Below are 19278 nucleotides of genomic sequence, written 5' to 3' on the forward strand. Positions count from 1 at the left end.
TCCTTACCTGGATATTGGCCATAAGACCCATCTCACTCTGAAAATAAATTCCAACATTTCTACCTGTGTGAATTTGGACAAGTGACTTAACCTCCTCCTATCCTCAGTCTTGACATCTGAAACATGGGGATAATCCACCCCATCTTTGCTGGGTTGTGAGGCTAGGAGATGACACATGTCAAATGTCTACCACATTGTCTGAACATAGGAGAGACTCAACAATGGAAGCTACTATACTCACTGAAGTATGTCATATCCACCTCCTGCCCTTGCAAAGAAAAAAGAAAAGTTTAAAAATAAGCTTGCTTTTCAAGGTACCCATACTACAGATGGAAGCAAAGCACCACAGAAATAAAACAATGAATGATTTTGCCTCCTGGTGGTAAAGCGGTGCAGCGCTAAACATCACAGCAAAAATTGGTTTCACATTCTATTGGTTTTCTTAAGAAAAATGCAAACCAAGAATACAGTTTCAGTTTTGCCCCTAATATTTTAGAAGTAAATATATTACCATAATACCTTATGTATTTATTTTAATAATAACATTAATACATGTCTTTTTAGCTTTATGATTTTTTTCCAGATTTAGTAGAATATTACCAATGTCTGAAGTTTGCTCTGTAATTTTATCCTGGGTACTGAGTTTTTATTTTAAAAAATACTACTCCTTTATCGTCTTACATCAATTCATTTAACCTTCTTGCACTGTCTGCATGTTCTCAGCCTTCCTTTGTGTTAGAATAGATGGAGGACCATGCTCCTAACTCATGTCAACATCTTCTTTTGTGTACTTGAGCACATCTCCTCTGAATTATCCAGGAACTTTGACTCTGTGGTTATATTCTCACTATTGTTTTCCTTTCAGTACTTCCCATTGTACTGAAGACTTATTCTCATTAACAAGGGCTCATTCAATAACATCTCCTGCGTTAAGTTAAAATCTCCCCCTTGACTCCGCTTTACCCTTTAGCTACTGTCCTCAACTTTTTCCCACTTATAATCTACGCTCCATGCAGAAACCAGATTGATCCTTTAAAAATATAATTAGTATTGGCCAGGTGCAGTGGCTCACGCCTGTAATCCCAGCACTTTGGGAGGCCGAGGTGGGCAGATCACGAGGTCAGATCGAGACCATCCTGGCTAACATGGTGAAACCCTGTCTCTACTAAAAATATGAAAATTAGCCAGGCGTGGGTAATTTTCCAGGTGTGGAGGGTGCCTGTAGTCCCAGTTACTCGGGAGGCTGAGACAGGAGACTGGCGTGAACCTGGGAGGGAGAGCTTGCAGTGAGCCGAGTTCGCGCACTCCAGCCTGGGCGACAGAGGCTCCATCTCAAAAAAAAAAAAAAATATATATATATATATATAAAATTAGTATTGCATCATTCCTTTGTTCTAAATTCTCTAATACTTTTCATGATACTTGGAGTAAAATCTAAATTCCCTGATGTGGCTTAGAAGATACTATAGGATCTAATCTCTGCCTACCTCTCTGATCTTAATTGTTATCACTATCTCTTTTGCTCCCTAAATTTCAGCCACACTGACCTTCTTGCTGTTCCACAAACACACCAAATATATTCCCACCTCCAGACCTTTTCACTTACTGTTCCCCTGCCAGGGTTTCTCTCACCCAAACCTCCATATGATCCATTCACTGACTATGTTAACATCTCTGCTCAACTCTCAACCCCTCTGAAAGTTCCCCCTGGTTACCTTATCTAAAATAGCCAACCCGCCCACCCACACCATGTCTCAGCTTTACTTTTCTTCTTAGTACTCATCACCATCTGAAATACTTTAGGTGCATCTACTAACTTGTCTATTTTATGTCTGTCTACTTTCATATGGAAGCTCTACAGTAAGACTTGTTCACTAGTATCCCTAGTACACAAAACAATGCCTGCACACAGTACATGCTTAATATATACTTATTTAAAGAATGCATATAAAACCACTCTATTTTTCATATGTATATGATGAAAAGCACTTTACATTTTCATTTGTAAAATTGATGTGTATCTTAAATATTGCACATCTTATATGCCAGAAAATGTAGTGTTCCGGTTTCCATTATAATTTGAAGTCTCTCCTACTTGAAAAGGTCTGAATTCCCAAGGTCCCTAGAGAGAACAACAGTCACTGCATGCCTTTGGTTCAGTCCACTGGCCCTTCCCTACATGTCATTATCATCTTCAGCTACTCCGGGCTTGGGTCATTGGGTGACATGAGCAGTTCCTACAAGGGAATAGGAATAGTTTGAAGCAAAATTTTGTTTTAGACTAATAATTTTTCCTTGTCCGTTTATTTACATAGTTGACCACAGTTCCAATCTCCTACCCAACATCCATCAGGTGACCCATAGCTAACCATAAGAAACAAATGGGCCTGATCTGTGCTGCATGTTCTCTCATCTCCTCTGTTCACTACATCATGTTCTTGAAGTCACTAACCAGTGATTTGACTATGAAAAGGACTGGAGACCCTGGGGAGCTAAGAGTGTGTTACTTCAAATAATTACTTTAGAATAGTGAATATGTACAACTGTGGTTATATTAGCCTTTACGCTGGGCAGAGACTCTCTGTAAGCTGAGATCTTGTCCAGCAGAGATGCTGAGGATTTAATCCAAGCCAAGTCTTTTCCAGGTGTGAAAGCTAAGAAAATCCTGACTGCTCTCTGCTCATCTTTCCTCTTCTTTTCAGAAACCACGAACACTATTAATTTTTTTTTTTTTTTTTGAGACAGGGTTTTGCTCTATCACCCAAGCTGAAGTGCAGTGGCACAATCATGGCTCACTGCAGCTTTGAACCTTCTGGGCTCAAGCAACCCTCTGGCCGCAGCCTCCCAAATAGCTGGGGCTAAAGGCATGTGCCACCATGCCCAGCTAATTTTTGTATTTTTTGTGGAGATGGGGTTTGGCTATGTTGCCCAGGCTGGTCTCAAACTCCTGGGCTCAAACAATCCTCCTTCTTTAGCCTCCCAATGTTCTGGGGTTACAGGTGTGAGCTGTTGCACCTGGTCAACCACCAACACTTCTCAGGATTATAGACCAACATCTCCACCAGTGCATGGACCCTGCAAGGCTTCCCCTAATGCATCTCTTTCCTACCACAGAAGTCTTGGAGCAAATTTGAACCTTCATAGATGCAAGATTTAGGAATAAGGTTTGGATGTGACCAGTATTTTATTTTATTTTTTAACCTCTTTTTTCAGCACCAGAACCAATTCTTCAAACGATAACTTGCTTAGAAACCTAACATATAAAATAGACTTTAAAAAATACACTATTCTTACCAAATTTGGTCTAAGGAGTAGTGTCAGAAACGTATCCATTCTCTTTAACTCCTTTATCCTCAAGAGCATCCAAGGCATCCCTAAGGGCTCCCCGGGGCCCAGGTTAAAAATTGGATGATCTCATCCCCTCTGGGGTACCAGGACTCATATGGCTAAAATGAGAACAGAACTAATGTAGGTCTGGATTTCAGGCTGATATAGAACAGCATGAGTTTTTGGCCATCACTCACTCCCTCAGGGATAGCTGGATCTGCAATGAAAGGACAGGTCATTAAATGGGACCAAATACAAGAAGCATCCAACCCACACATCCCCATATAAATTACCCCTATAGATCAAGAACATATGCTTTTCCCCAGAGGTTTCTCCTGTTCTTTGAAAAGTCTGTGGTCCAGAGTCCCTTGTTATCTCTGAGGGTCATAAATTTGAACATCTTCGGCAAGCTGTGCCAGGGAGTCTGTTGCTATAGGATTTTCCCCTTGATTTTGTGGAACTCTTCTAGGTAAAAAAAAAAATGCCCCTCTTTATCTAAACAGGACCTCAAGTAGATTCAAAGACTGTAATATTTCATCCATGAGCATTTTCCCAGTGTGACTTTAGAAGGAACTGTTATTTGCTTTATCAGAAATTTCCATCAGGTTTTGATCCTGCAGTCTACAGCCTGGTGCCTTCAGCTAGATTAAACCTGGCAGGATCAGATTCCAGAATCCTGACAATCTCTGCAGGCCAGCAATTCTTAAACTTTTTGTTCCACAAACCCCTTTAGCAGCTGGTAAAGTTCATAGATCCCTTCTCAGAAGTGGTTTTTTGTGGGGGGGGGGTGTGTGTGTGTGTTGTTTTGTTTTGTTTTTTGAGACGAAGTCTTGCTCTGTTGTCAGGCTGGAGTGCAGTGGCAGGATCTCGGCTCACTGCAAGCTCCGACTCCCTAGTTCAAGCAATTCTCCTGCCTCAGCCTCCCGAGTAGCTGGGAGTACAGGCATGCGCCACCACGCCCAGCTAATTTTTGTATTTTTAGTAGAGACTGGGTTTTACCATGTTGGCCAAGATGGTCTCGATCTCCTGACCTCGTGATCCGCCCACCTCGGCCTCCCAAAGTGCTGGGATTACAGGTGTGAGCCACCGCGCCCAGCCAGAAGTGTTCTTAAATGTACAACATAAGACCCATATTATAAAGTAAACCAATTATATTGAAATGCGGTTAGCAAAATATTTTTTAAAAGGAAGATAGAGACATCATAAATATAGTAATAAAATGCTTCTTTATATATTAAATTATGAAAACCAGCTGTTAGTCTAATAATTCTGTAATTTCTAAGTTGTGTTAAACATAAATGATACATTGAAATATATGTAGGTACTGTAATATAACAGGAAAATATCTGTTTTTTAATTAATAACTGAGCCACAAGTAAAACTAATATTAATTTGATTTGTTCATTATACTTATAGTGAAAAAATGATAAATTTTATTAGAAATCCGTGAAAATAAAAATGTAATTTACCTCAAGTTTACAGACTGCCTGAAATCTTGCAGTAGTCCACAGAGACAGGTTAAGAACCACTAGTTTAGATCAGCAGTCAATAAACTATAACTAAACTAAACTGTTTTTCAATGGCTTGCAAGCTGAGAATGGTTTTTAGATTTTTTAATTGTTGAAAAAATCAAAAGTAGAATAGTATTTATATTTTGTGACATATGAAAATTTTGTGACATTAAAAATCAGTGTCCATAAATAAAATATTATTGGAACACAGCCTCTCCCATTCATCTTAAATATTGTCTATGGCTGTTTTCACACTACAGTGGCAGTGTTGGGTAGTTGTGACAGAGACCATTATGGTCTACAAAGCCTAAAATACTTATTAATGTCCCTTGACGGAAAATAGTTTCCTGACCTCTGCATTATGACTCTAAAGTTTTTCAATGTGGTAGTATGACTATCAGGTTGTTTTATTTCTTTTTTTTTTTTTTTATACTTTAAGTTCTAGGGTACATGTGCACAACGTGCAGCTTTGTTACATATATATACATGTGCCATGTTGGTGTGCTGCACCCATTAACTCATCATTTACATTAGGTATATCTCCTAATGCTATCCCACCCCCCTACCCCCTCCCCACAATAGGACCCGGTGTGTGATGCTCCCCTTCCTATGTCCAAGTGATCTCATTGTTCAATTCCCACCTATGAGTGAGAACGTGTGGTGTCTAGTTTTCGGTTCTTGCAATAGTTTGCTGAGAATGATGGTTTCCAGCTGCATCCATGTCCCTACGAAGGACACAAACTCATCCTTTTTTATGGCTGCATAGTATTCCATGGTGTATATGTGCCACATTTTCTTAATCCAGTCTGTCACTGATGGACATTTGGGTTGATTCCAAGTCTTTACTATTGTGAATAGTGCCGCAATAAACATATGTGTGCATGTGTCTTTATAGCAGCACGACTTAAAATCCTTTGGGTATATCCCCAGTAATGGGATGGCTGGGTCAAATGGTATTTCTGGTTCTAGATCCTTGAGGAATCGCCACACTGTTTTCCACAATGGTTGAACTAGTTTACAGTCCCAGCAACAGTGTAAAAGTGTTCCTATTTCTCCACATCCTCTCCAGCACCTGTTGTTTCCTGATTTTTTTAATGATTGCCATTCTAACTGGTGTGAGATGGTATCTCATTGTGGTTTTGATTTGCTTTTCTCTGATGGTGAGTGATGATGAGCATTTTTTCATGTGTTTGTTGGCTGTATGAATGTCTTCTTTTGAGAAATATCTCTTCATATCCTTTGCCCACTTTTTGATGGGGTTGTTTGGTTTTTTCTTGTAAAATTTGATTGAGTTCTTTATAGGTTCTGAATATTAGCCCTTTGTCAGATGAGTAGATTGCAAAAATTTTCTCCCATTCTGTAGGTTGCCTGTTCACTCTGATGGTAGTTTCTTTTGCTGTGCAGAAGCTCTTTAGTTTAATTAGTTCCCATTTGTTGATTTTGGCTTTTGCTGCCGTTGCTTTTGGTGTTTTAGACATGAAGTCCTTGCCTATGCCTATGTCCTGAATGGTATGCCCCAGGTTTTCTTCTAGGGATTTTATGGTTTTAGGTCTAACATTTAAGTCTCTAGTCCATCTTGAATTAATTTTCGTATAAGGAGTAAGGAAAGGATCCAGTTTCAGCTTTCTACTTATGGCTACCCAATTTTCCCAGCACCACTTATTAAATAGGGAATCCTTTCCCCATTTCTTGTTTTTATCAGGTTTGTCAAAGATCAGATGGCTGTAGATGTGTGGTATTATTTCTGAGGGCTCTGTTCTGTTCCATTGATCTATATCTCTGTTTTAGTACCAGTACCATGCTGTTTTGGTTACTGTAGCCTTGTAGTATAGTTTGAAGTCAGGTAGCGTGATGCCTCCAGCTTTGTTCTTTTGGCTCAGGTTTGTCTTGGCAATGTGGGGTCTTTTTTGGTTCCACATGAACTTTAAAGCAGTTTTTTCCAATTCTGTGAAGAAAGTCATTGGTAGCTTAATGGGGTTGGCATTGAATCTATAAATTACCTTGGGCAGTATGGCCGTTTTCACAATATTGATTCTTCCTATCCATGAGCATGGTATGTTCTTCCATTTGTTTGTGTCCTCTTTTATTTCACTGAGCAGTGGTTTGTAGTTCTCCTTGAAGAGGTCCTTTACATCCCTTGTAGGTTGGATTCCTCGGTGTTTTATTCTCTTTGAAGCTATTGTGAATGGGAGTTCATTCATGATTTGGCTCTCTGTTTGTCTGTTACTGGTGTATAAGAATGCTTGTGATTTTTATACATCGATTTTGTATCCTGAGACTTTGCTGAAGTTGCTTATCAGCTTAAGGATATTTTGGGCTGAGACAATGGGGTTTTCTCAATATACAATCATGTCATCTAGAAACAGGGACAATTTGACTTCTTCTTTTCCTAACTGAATACCCTTGATTTCTTTCTCTTGCCTGATTGCCCTAGCCAGAACTTCCAATACTATGTTGAATAGGAGTGGTAAGAGAGGGCATCCCTGTCTTGTGCCAGTTTTCAAAGGCAATGCTTCCAGTTTTTGCCCATTCAGTATGATATTGGCTGTGGGTTTGTCATAAATAGCTCTTATGATTTTGAGATACATTCCATCAATACCGAATTTATTGAGCGTTTTTAACATGAAGGGCTGTTGAATTTTGTCAAAGGCCTTTTCTGCATCTATTGAGATAATCATGTGGTTTTTGTCTTTGGTTCTGTTTATATGCTGGATTACGTTTACTGATTTGCGTATGTTGAACCAGCCTTGCATCCCAAGGATGAAGCCCACTTGATCATGGTGGATAAGCTTTTTGATGTGCTGCTGGATTTGGTTTGCCAGTATTTTGTTGAGGATTTTTGCATCAATGTTCATCAGGGATATTCGTCTAAAATTCTCTTTTTTGGTTGTATCTCTGTCAGACTTTGGTATCAGGATGATGTTGGCCTCGTAAAATGAGTTAGGGAGGATTCCCTCTTTTTCTATTGATTGGAATAGTTTCAGAAGCAATGGTACCAACTCCTCCTTGTACCTCCGGTAGAATTCGGCTGTGGTCCTGGACTTTTTTTGGTTGGTAGGCTATTAATTATTGCCTCAATTTCAGAGCCTGCTATTGGTCTATTCAAGGATTCAACTTCTTCCTGGTTTAGTCTTGGGAGAGTGTAAGTGTCCAGGAAATTATCCATTTCTTCTAGGTTTTCTAGTTTGTTTGCGTAGAGGTGTTTATAATATTCTCTGATGATAGTTTGTATTTCTGTGGGGTCAGTGGTGATATCCCCTTTATCATTTTTCATTGCATCTATTTGGTTCTTCTCTCTTTTCTTCTTTATTGGTCTTGCTAGCAGTCTATCAATTTTGTTGATCTTTTCAAAAAACCAACTCCTGGATTCATTGATTTTTTGAAGGGTTTTTTGTGTCTCTATCTCCTTCAGTTCTTCTCTGATCTTAGTTATTTCTTGCCTTCTGCTAGCTTTTGAATGTGTTTGCTCTTGCTTCTCTAGTACTTTTAATTGTGATGTTAGGGTGTCAATTTTAGATCTTTCCTGCTTTCTCTTGTGGCAATTTAGTGCTATAAATTTCCCTCTACACACTGCTTTAAATGTGTCCCAGATTCTGGTATGTTGTGTCTTTGTTCTCAGTGGTTTCAAAGAACATCTTTATTTCTGCCTTCATTTCATTATGTACCCAGTAGTCATTCAGGAGCAGGTTGTTCAGTTTCCATGTAGTTGAGCAGTTTTGATTGAGTTTATTAGTCCTGAGTTCTAGTTTAATTGCACTGTGGTCTGAGAGACAGTTTGTTATAATTTCTGTTCTTTTACATTTGCTGAGGAGTGCTTTACTTCCAACTATGTGGTCAATTTTGGAATAAGTGTGATGTGGTGCTGAGAATAATGTATATTCTATTAATTAGGGGTGGAGAGTTCTATAGATGTCTATTAGGTCTGCTTGGTGCAGAGTTGAGTTCAATTCCTGGATATCCTTGTTAACTTTCTGTCTCATTGATCTGTCTAATGTTGACAGTGGGGTGTTGAAGTCTCCCATTATTATTGTATGGGAGTCTAAGTCTCTTTGTAAGTCTCTCAGGACTTGCTTTATGAATCTGGTGGCTCCTGTATTGGGTGTATATATATTTAGGATAATTAGCACTTCCTGATGAATTGATCGCTTTACCATTATGTAATGGCCTTCTTTGTCTCTTTTGATCTTTGATGGTTTAAAGTCTGTTTTATCAGAGACTAGTATTGTAACCCCTGCTTTTTTTGTTTTCCATTTGCTTAGTGGATCTTCCTCCATCCCTTTATTTTGAGCCTATGTGTGTCTCTGCATGTGAGATGGGTCTCCTGAATACAGCAAACTGATGGGTCTTGACTCTTTATCCAGTTTGCCAGTCTGTGTCTCTTAATTGGACCATTTAGTCCATTTACATTTAAGGTTAATATTGTTATGTGTGAACTTGATCCTGTCATTATGATATTAGCTGGTTATTTTGCTCGCTAGTTGATGCTGTTTCTTCCTAGCATCGATGGACTTTATATTTTGAAATGTTTTTGCAATGGCTGGTACCTGTTGTTCCTTTCCATGTTTAGTACTTCCTTCATGATCTGTTGTAGGGCAGGCCTGGTGGTGACAAAATCTCTAAGCATTTGCTTGTCTGTAAAGGATTTTATTTCTCCTTCACTTATGAAACTTAGTTTGGCTGGATATGAAATTCTGGGTTTAAAATTCTTTTCTTTAAGACTGTTGAATATTGGCCCCCACTCTCTTCTGGCTTGTAGCATTTCTGCTGAGATATCTGCTGTTAGTCTGATGGGCTTCCCTTTGTGGGTAAGCCGACCTTTCTCTCTGGCTGCCCTTATCATTTTTTCCTTCATTTCAACTTTTGTTAATCTGACAATTATGTGTCTTGGAGTTGCTCTTCTCGAGGAGTATCTTTGTGGTGTTCTCTGTATTTCCTGAATTTGAATGTTGGCCTGCCTTACTAGGTTGGGGACATTCTCCTGGATGATATCCTGAAGAGTGTTTTCCAACTTGGTTCCATTTTCCCCGTCACTTTCAGGCACACCAATCAGACATAGATTTGGTCTTTTCACATAATCCCATACTTCTTGGAGGCTTTGTTCATTTCTTTTTACTCTTTTTTCTCCACACTTCTCTTCTCGCTTCATTTCATTCATTTGATCTTCAATTGCTGATACTCTTTCTTCCAGTTGATCGAGTCAGTTACTGAAGCTTGTGCATTTGTCACATATTTCTCATGTTATGGTTTTCATCTCTATCAGTTCTTTTAAGGTCTTCTCTGTATTGATTATTCTAGTTATCCATTCATCCATTCTTTTTCCAAGGTTTTTAGTTTTTTGCGCTGATTACGTAGTTCCTCGTTCCTCCTTTAGCTCTGAGAAGTTTGATCAACTGAAGCCTTCTTCTCTCAACTCATCAAAGTCATTCTCCATCCAGCTTTGTTCCGTTGCTGGCGATGAGCTGCGTTCCTTTGGAGGGGTAGATGCACTCTGATCATTTGAATTTCCAGCTTTTCTGCACAGCTTTTTCCCCATCTTTGTGGTTTTATCTGCCTTTGGTCTTTGATGATGGTGATGTACTGATGGGGTTTTGCTGTGGGTGTCCTTTCAGTTTGTTAGTTTTCCTTCTAACAGTCAGGACACTTAGCTGTAGGTCTGTTGGAGTTTGCTTGAGGTCCACTCCAGACCCTGTTTGCCTGGGTATCAGCAGCGGAGGCTGCAGAAGATAGAATATTGCTGAACAGCGAGTGTTGCTGTCTGATTCTCACTCTGGAAGCTTCGTCTCAGGGGCGTACCCCGCCGTGTGAGGTGTGAGGTGTCAGTCTGCACCTAGTGGGGGATGTCTCCCAGTTAGGCTACTCAGGAGTCAGGGACCCACTTGAGCAGGCAGTCTGTCCATTCTCAGATCTCAATTTCCGTGCTGGGAGATCCACTGCTGTCTTCAAAGCTATCAGACAGGGGCATTTACATCTGCTGAGGTTTCTGCTGCTTTTTGTTGAGCTATGCCCTGTCCCCAGAGGAGGAGTCTACAGAGGCAGGCTGGCCTCCTTGAACTGTGGTGAGCTCCACCCAATTTGAGCTTCCCAGTGGCTTTGTTTACCCACTTAAGCCTCAGCAATGGTGGGTGCCCCTCCCCCAGCCTCACTGCCGCCTTGCAGTTAGATCTCAGACTGCTGTGCTAGCAATGAGGGAGGCTCCGTGGGCGTGGCACCCTCCGGGCCAGGTGTGGGATATAATCTCCTGGTGTGCCGTTTGCTAAGACCCTTGGTAAAGCGCAGTATTAGGGTGGGAGTTACCCGATTTTCCAGGTGTTGTATGTCTCAGTTTCCCTTGGCTAGGAAAAGGGATTCCCTTCCCCCTTGCGCTTCCCAGAGGAGGCGATGCCTCCCCGTGCTTCAGCTCTCACTGGTCGGACTACACCAGCTGACCAGCACCAATTGTCCAGCACTCCCCAGTGAGATGAACCCAGTACCTCTGTTGAAAATGCAGAAATCACCTGTCTTCTGTGTCACTCACGCTGGGAGCTAGAGGCTGGAGCTGTTCCTATTCGGCCATCTTGGGCGTGCCTGCCCCAGGTTGTTTTATTTCTTAAGGTATTTATCAGGTAGGGAAGATTCATCCCCTGAACTCTAAGATCAGATCAGACAGGAGTTAGGGGAAGGCAGAGGATAAAGGAAGGAGACACAGAAGTGTGATTCACTCAAGGGCCCACCTGCTCATGAATCAGAAGTAGTCTCCTTTTGGGTGTGCCATCTGCCCTGGTCTTCCGGGTGCACTCTAGAGTGGGTGACTTATGATTCTGGTATATTCTATACTCCTTCCCTCCATCCCCAAACCACCAATATTGCCTCTTTCTGCCACTTCTCTCTGCACCTCCCTACCTCCTCCATCACTTCATCCTACTGAAATCCTTCTCTAAACTCTCAAGCCAACTTCTTTGTGAATATATGCAACTCAGAAAATATAGACATAGATGGAAATATACAACTTGAATGAATCTGAAAACCAGGATTTCAGATTGGAAATTCCTGGGAACTGGGAATTCAGCTAGGACTAGGGGTGAGTGGTTAGTTAATGGACATGGAACAGAATTAGCCTTTACATTAGGCTGTATGAAAAGCATTCAGAACATGTGGCTATCTTCATCATAGTGTGAAGTTCACCTATCTCTAGCTCACATTTTTCATTTACATTTTTTTCAGGCTCACAGAAAAAGAAAATGAAACTCTTCAGCACTACCAAACTATTTGCAACCTTAAGTACATTATTCTCAAAACCAGATGTTTTCAAACTGTCACTCTTCTATCCAATCTTTCTCCTTTGAAGTATGGCAATGTGGAATGGCTTAATCTCACACTTACTCCGTATGAATGTTGGGCATCTTGCAGGATTATATTGAAAGTTATTTTCTGTTTAGCCTGAGCTGTATCTGACTAATCTGCTTCTCTTTCCTCTTACCAGTAAAGGCCATCATGGTGCCTCTCATGTTGACTAAAAACAGTGATGACCTCCAATGGGTCATCCTTCTCCAGCCCCCAAAGCACTTCCCAAGGCTTCCCTGTGCTGCTGAGTACAGCAACTTTCCTCCAATTCCCATCTTAGCTGAGTCATCTTCCAGCTTCCCAGATGGAAAGGGGCCAGGCAGGCTGCAGGCCAGAAGTCAGGATTTAAAGCAGGAAGTCATGGGAGCACTGCAACCTGCTGCAAGTGTGCCTAGAGAAGAGCTGCCACCTTTGTGGCACATGGCCTTCAGAGGGAGAGACTGCAACCCTGACCCTCTCATAGCAGGACTTTAGACTAGTGCCATCCAGTGGAAATATAACACAAGTTATGTACACAATTTTAAATTCCTCAGTAACTGTATTTTAAAAAGTAAAAAGAAACAGAGAAATCCATTTTAATTATATATTTTATTTAACCCAACATAGCCAACATATTGTCATTTTAGCATGTAGTCCATATAAAAAAATTATTAATGAAATAATTTGCTTTCTATTTTGTGTGCTAAGTCTTCAAAATCCACATGTATTTTATACTTACAGCATGTCAATTTGGATACTAAGTTATCATCATAAATACTTTATCTTTGTTTAGATTTATAGATAGTTGAAAAAGTTAATTGATGTACTGAAGTTGTTCCAAACATACTTAAAATGTTTCTAATAACTGAATTGGTTATCCAATTTTCACATTAAATTTAAATTCATTACAATTAAATAAAATATAAAATTCAGTTCATCGCTTGCTCTAGCCACATTTTAAGGGCTGAGTAGTCTCATAGGCCTAGTCATCATTGTATTGGATGTCATAGCTTTAGATTTTTAAATATCTTCAAGCAAAGAAGATCATATAAATTATTTGAGAAATGAAGAAGCTCAGACACAGAGGAATTAAGGGATCATCCTAGGGTCTCACAGAATGAGGCTTTGAAGCCAGTCTTCCTAACTCTTGGTCTGTTGCTCTTTCTTTGTAACTGTCAGTGAGGTAGTTATTATAATTAAGCTATAATTGCCATGCCTACCTTTAAGCTCCATGCATCAGAACTCTAAGCCTTTAGGACTATCAGCACAGACACTCAAAAAATGTCTGTCATCACTGTTGCTTTGGTCAATGTGCAGTGAGTCCACCTGGGTGTCTAACTGGTATTGTATTGTCCTTGTCTCCCTCACCTCTTCACCCCCTGTCATCATCGGGCATCTGATTGCAGCAATACTTCATCCTGCTGATCCTGACAGACGGTGTCATCACAGACATGGCCGACACCCGGGAGGCCATTGTTCATGCCTCCCACCTTCCCATGTCAGTCATCATCGTGGGAGTAGGGAATGCTGACTTCAGTGACATGCAGATGCTGGATGGTGACGATGGGATTCTGAGGTCACCCAAGGGAGAGCCTGTTCTTCGAGACATCGTCCAGTTCGTGCCCTTCAGGAACTTCAAACACGTATGCATATACACACTGGGGCACTTCCCATGGAAGAGCAGAACCAAAGCATGCTCACCTCCCACATTTGTCCACCAGTGTTTATAGTGGTCCACCATTCTTGAAGCAACACCAGCTATGCTCTACATACCCTTGCTGTGGGAGACGACCTGGTTTAGCTATCCCTTCCTGGGCCACATCACCTCCCACAACAAGGATATGTAGAGCATGACTCTTTGGAGAAAAAAAATTATAAATTGAGTTATAGATCAGGAGTCATGCTAACTATTGTAGGCAAAATTTCACTGATTCTTGCCCTATAATTCATATAATTTAGGATCTCTAGTGCATCTAGGACTGCCTACAGTTGGGCAGCTTGTTCCCTGCCCAAAGGTGCCTGCCCAAAGTACCAAGGAGAAACTGAAATGCAGCCTATGTTTTGCTTGTCAAGGCATGTGCCCTGGCAGAAGTATATTTCCAAAATGATAGAAACCTAAATCCCCTATAAAAATATAGTAAGCAGCATCAAAGATTTACTTAATTCCTTCAAAACAAGATGATAAAATTAGTTCAAAACAGTATATAAGGCTGGGCTCAGTGGCTCACCCCTGTACTCCCAGCACTTTGGGAGGCCAAGGTGGGTAGATCGCCTGAACTCAAGAGTTCGAGACCAGCCTGGCCAACATGGTAAAACTCTGTCTCTACTAAAAATACAAAAATTAGCTGGGCACGCTGGCGGGCGCCTGTAATCCCAGCTACTCGGGAGGCTGAGGCAGGAGAATCACTTGAACCTGGGAGGTGAAAGTTGCTGTGAGCCGAGATGGCGTTATTGCACTCCTGTCTGGGTGATGAGAGTGAGACTTGGTCTCAAAATAAATAAATAAATAAATAAATAAATAAATAAATAAATAAATAAATAAATAAAATAAGACAGTTAAAGTCAGTGGGAAAAAAATGCTGAATAAGTTTGCTAAGGTAGATTGAAAACTGATTAATGGCCAAGAGGGTAAAAAAAAAAAAAAAAAGTAATCTTTGAATTACCTTCTCTATGGGACAGAAATCACTTGCATGCTATCAGTTTTCTACAAATTAATACCTAACTTTATAGTCTTGGGCTCTTACCAATAAGAAATAGTAAGTCAGTCAAGCAGCGTTGCATTCCCCAAGGGTCTTGAGGGAAAACCATTAGACAGTGCTCTAGTATGACATTGAAAAATTGCTCAGTAACAATTTTTCCACATTCCCAGGTTTTGATACATTGTGTCCATGGAGGAAGGAGCATTTTTTAAATTTCCACAAATCCCTGCACCTATTGAGCTATAATCACCCAGAAGGACATCTTGAAATCATAAAAGCTCCCTTGGGGCTAATGGTAGTCCTGAAGACCCCTCTAGAGTATCCTAGTTGTATCTTGGCATCTGTGGGGGTAACTTGGGTATTCCTGGATAGCCTTCATGTTTTTATGTTTTGTGCTTCTTGGGAAAGCCACCCAAGAGCAGAGCATATGCCCAGCTGCTGCTTTCTACTGAGGCCTTGCCCTCTGTACTGCTGCAGATGCCAACTATACCACTCCCCAGGGCTGGTGACTAAACTTGAGCTGCCCTGGCAACAGAGAATCTTCAGAATCTTCAGTACCCTGAAGCTTATCTGCGGTCTCCTTGGAAAATAAGAGCGTCCTCTCCTTTCCATGCTACAGAGTCCCCTCTGTCACCTGAGCCATTAATGCAGTGAGATGTGTCAAAGATCCCTGCTGGAAAGCATCTTCATTAACTTCCATGGCAGTCCCTCCCTTCATAGGGCTCAAATCAGTTATTTGGGTCAGGCAGGATGCCATCCCCTCCACTTCAAGCTTATTTGGTAAAGCCTTTCCCCTCCAGTCAAAAACTCATTCAAACAAATCCCTGACATTCTTCATAGTGAGTTTATCAGATATATCCAGACACATCTGACTCCCAATTTGGGTTCATACTGGAATCTCACCTACACTGTGTAAGGAAATTACAGATGAGAGGTGGAAAGCTAAATGGATCATCAAAACAATGATCCACCCATCCTCCCACCCCCATGCATACTTGACTGTAATCCTGGTACCAGTCCTAGTGTGAGAGCCTTTAGCATATGCTCTTCAGAAATTGCTGTTTGTTCTGCCACCTTCTTTGGACAGGCTTTAAAATGAGAATTCAGATAAATCACCAGCTTAGCTGCCTCAGCTGAACCCTACATTTCATGAGCTGCCCAGACTTCATAGGGAAGTAACTGCACATCCCAAGGCTCCTTGGATGATGAGGTACTGTTCATAACTGTACTGCCACACAATTACTACTCTACTTTTAAGGAGGGCTGCAGTGTAATTAAAATCACCGAAGGAGCAGAAAATCAATCCCTGACTACAGAGTTGAGTACAGAGAGAGTTTCCAAGTAACAGCAGCAGCAATCTTCCCACAAGCTCCCAGGGCTATGCATGTGGATGAGGGGTAATTGTGTTGTTATATCCCATCCTCAAGTTTCCCTAGGAAGAGATTTCCAAATAAAGGTACTCATTAATGAAAGAGATGCACTAAGTCCTCAAGTTGTCTGCCTATGGACAGCAAGGAGTAGAGTTAAAAAGAAGTAGTATTCTTTACAGAGGGATGAGGTAGAGCAGGCCAAATTTGTTGCAATTATGTTCATTAATGAAGCTAGTTTCTCCCAAGGTGTCTAAGATGGAGGAAAGGGTGTTTTTCCTGATTCTAATGCTGTATTCTTTTCAGCCAGACAAATAGGTAGCCACGTCACTGAATACCAGTGATAGCTTTGCATAGTGAAGCAGGATCAAAGAGTTCACTGTCTAGGAGATTCATTAACTTCCCCAAATCACCCTTTCTCCCCTCTGCATCCCCCACCTCCCCACCTCCCCCCACACACACTTGTGTGCTAACACAATGTCACTGAGCTATGAAAGGTTCTAACCTCTACCCTCAAGCCTCCTCCTCTTCCCCAAAACACTTACAGAATGCTTGTTCTGTGCAAGGCACATGCTAGTCACTAGGACCACAATGAAATGATACAACCATGGATCCAGGCCTCAAGACATTTACTGGAGAATTGCATGACTGGGAGAAAGGTACCAGCAGAAAAATCACATGCTAAGCAACCTGTGGGTGGTTGAGAAGAATTAAAATGTTGCTACAGGACCTCAAAGCAGACAGGAGTAGCCATGGGAAAAGGCTTACAGCTTAAGTTAAGTATTTGAGGAAAGACAGCCTTGGAGAGCCGGGAATTTCAGGGACATTGGCAACAAGAGGAATGCTAGGGGCAGAGCAAGGAAGTAGGGTGCTACTTATAGTCTCTGTGCTACACAAAGTCTCTGGCTGCTCTGTGAATGACCAAGGAAGAACACCAGGAGCATATTCACCCATCTTATCTTCATGGATTTCAAATTAGATTTTGAAGCCATTTCATTACCCAAACTAATCTACTTTGAATTCAATAAGCCATAAATAAAAGGGAAGGTAGCAGCTTAAATCATTTTATGTAAGCCATTAGCCCATGAATTGCCTGTCTTTTTCTGCTCTGCATGATAACTCAGAGCTTTAGAGTTTACAGGGCACAAGTTATGTTATGGTCTTTTTTCCTGCTGGTATAACAGAATATCACAGACTGGATAATTTATAAAGAACTGAAGTTTATTTGGCTCATGGTTTTGGAGTCTGGGAAGTCCAAGAGCATAGCACCAGCAACTCCAAGGGTCATCTCATGGCAGAGCTACGGAAGGCACAAGCAAACATGTAAGACAGAGAGAAGGAGAGCACAAGGGGCAGACTCTCTTTTATAACAACCCACTCTCATGATAACTAACCTGCTCCCATGATACTGACCTCTTATGAGGCCCCACTTCCCAACCCTGTTGCATTGACAATTAAGTTTCCAGCACATTAATTTAGGAGACACACTCAAATTATTGTACGCTTTAAGCTATGTGACTCTGGGCAAGTTATTTAACCTCTCCATGCCACAGACTTTCATCTATAAAATGAGGTAAATGATACATGCATTGCAAAGATAAGGTGTTTTCTATATAAAGCTTAAGACAGTGCCTGGTCCATGTAGGTGGTTAATAAATAAAGCTTTTATTACAGTTATTGCCAGTTTCATTCATATTCTTGACCCTTTCCCACCCCATACATGTCCCCAAAGCCTTATTTGCTTGCCAGCACAGATATGCAAGAGGATGGGGGAATCCTTTGGGAACAATGCTGTCCAATATGGTAGCCACTAACCACATGTAGCTATTTATATTTAAATTCATTAAAAGAAAATAAAATTTCAAACTCAGTTCCTCAGTCAGACTTGCCTTATTTCGAGGACTCAATAGTTGCATGAGACTAAGAACTCCCATATTGGACAGCACAGATATAGAATATTACCATCATCAGAGGAAGATCTACTTGACAGACTGGTTTAGGAATATTTTTTGCTGCAAGCAACAGTAAATCCATCTTACAGGGATTACATAAATGGTTCTTGACCAAGGGTAACATTATGCCCCAGGAAACATTTTGGAATATCTGACATTTTTGATGGTAACAAATACAGGGCTTCTGTTCATATCTAGTGGGTAGAGGCTAAGGATGCTGCTAAACTTCCTACAATGCACCGGACAGTCCCCCACACAAAGAATTATTCAGCCCCAAATGTCAATAGTGTCAAGATTGAGAAACCCTGGATTATACAAATAGAACATATTTTTTCTCGTATAGCTAGAAGTGAGGGGCTCATTGCTGCTGGATCAGTGATTCAATAGTGTCAGAGCCAGCACTTTGTGATTCCCTTTGCTCTTCCTACATAATGATAAAATGGTTGCTACAGCTCCAGTAATCATATTCTATTTCAAGATAGAAAGGAAGAGGAAAGGGACATAGGGCCAACTGTGTCTAGAGCATGTTGGCTGAAGTCCCAAACTAAGTCCTGGACTATTACAATGGCAAAGGGATTAAACCAAAATGTTCGTCAGAAATGTACAAGTCTTCAAGGCCGGGCACGGTGGCTCACGCCTGTAATCTCAGGACTTTGAGAGGCTGAGGCAGGTGGATCACCTGAGGTCAGGAGTTCGAGACCAGCCTGGCCAGTATGGTGACACCCCATGTCTACTAAAAATATATAATTAGCTGGGCGTGGTGGCAGGCGCCTGTAATCTCAACTACTCTGGAGGCTGAAACAGGAGAATTGCTTGAACCCGGGAGGCAGAGGTTACAGTGAGCCGAGATCGCGCCACTGCACTCCAGCCTGGGTGACAGAGTGAAACGCCATCTCAAAAAAAAAAAAAAAAAGAAATGTACAAGTCTTCCAGAACACTAGCACTATGACCTCCACACACTTTTACAGAGTTCCAAAATGCTACTCCTGCCAATACTTCATATTTAGTACTTTTACTACTCCTGTACTTAAAAAAAATACATACACCTTTAAAAATAGGACATTTTGGTAATTTTTAACTATCTGACAATTTTTTTTTGCATGTGTAGCCCTGAGTCCAGAAT

At 41.0% G+C, this 19278-nt stretch overlaps 1 protein-coding gene across 4 annotated transcripts in view; it reads left to right on the forward strand.

Annotated features, from left to right (window-relative positions):
- The window catches only part of CPNE4 (copine 4), a 505087-nt gene that overhangs the window by 482340 nt on the left and 3469 nt on the right, over positions 1-19278 (forward strand). For 3 of the 4 annotated variants that reach the window (XM_021934867.2, XM_021934868.2, XM_021934869.2), the window contains exon 15: positions 13544-13780. The exons of the other annotated variant lie outside the window; for it this stretch is intronic. In XM_021934867.2, the coding sequence (XP_021790559.1) occupies positions 13544-13780 (237 nt within the window). The remainder of the gene's footprint in view (positions 1-13543; positions 13781-19278) is intronic. 4 annotated transcript variants of the gene reach the window in all.

Source organism: Papio anubis, chromosome 2, assembly GCF_008728515.1.
Source record: "Papio anubis isolate 15944 chromosome 2, Panubis1.0, whole genome shotgun sequence".
NCBI lineage: Eukaryota > Metazoa > Chordata > Mammalia > Primates > Cercopithecidae > Papio > Papio anubis.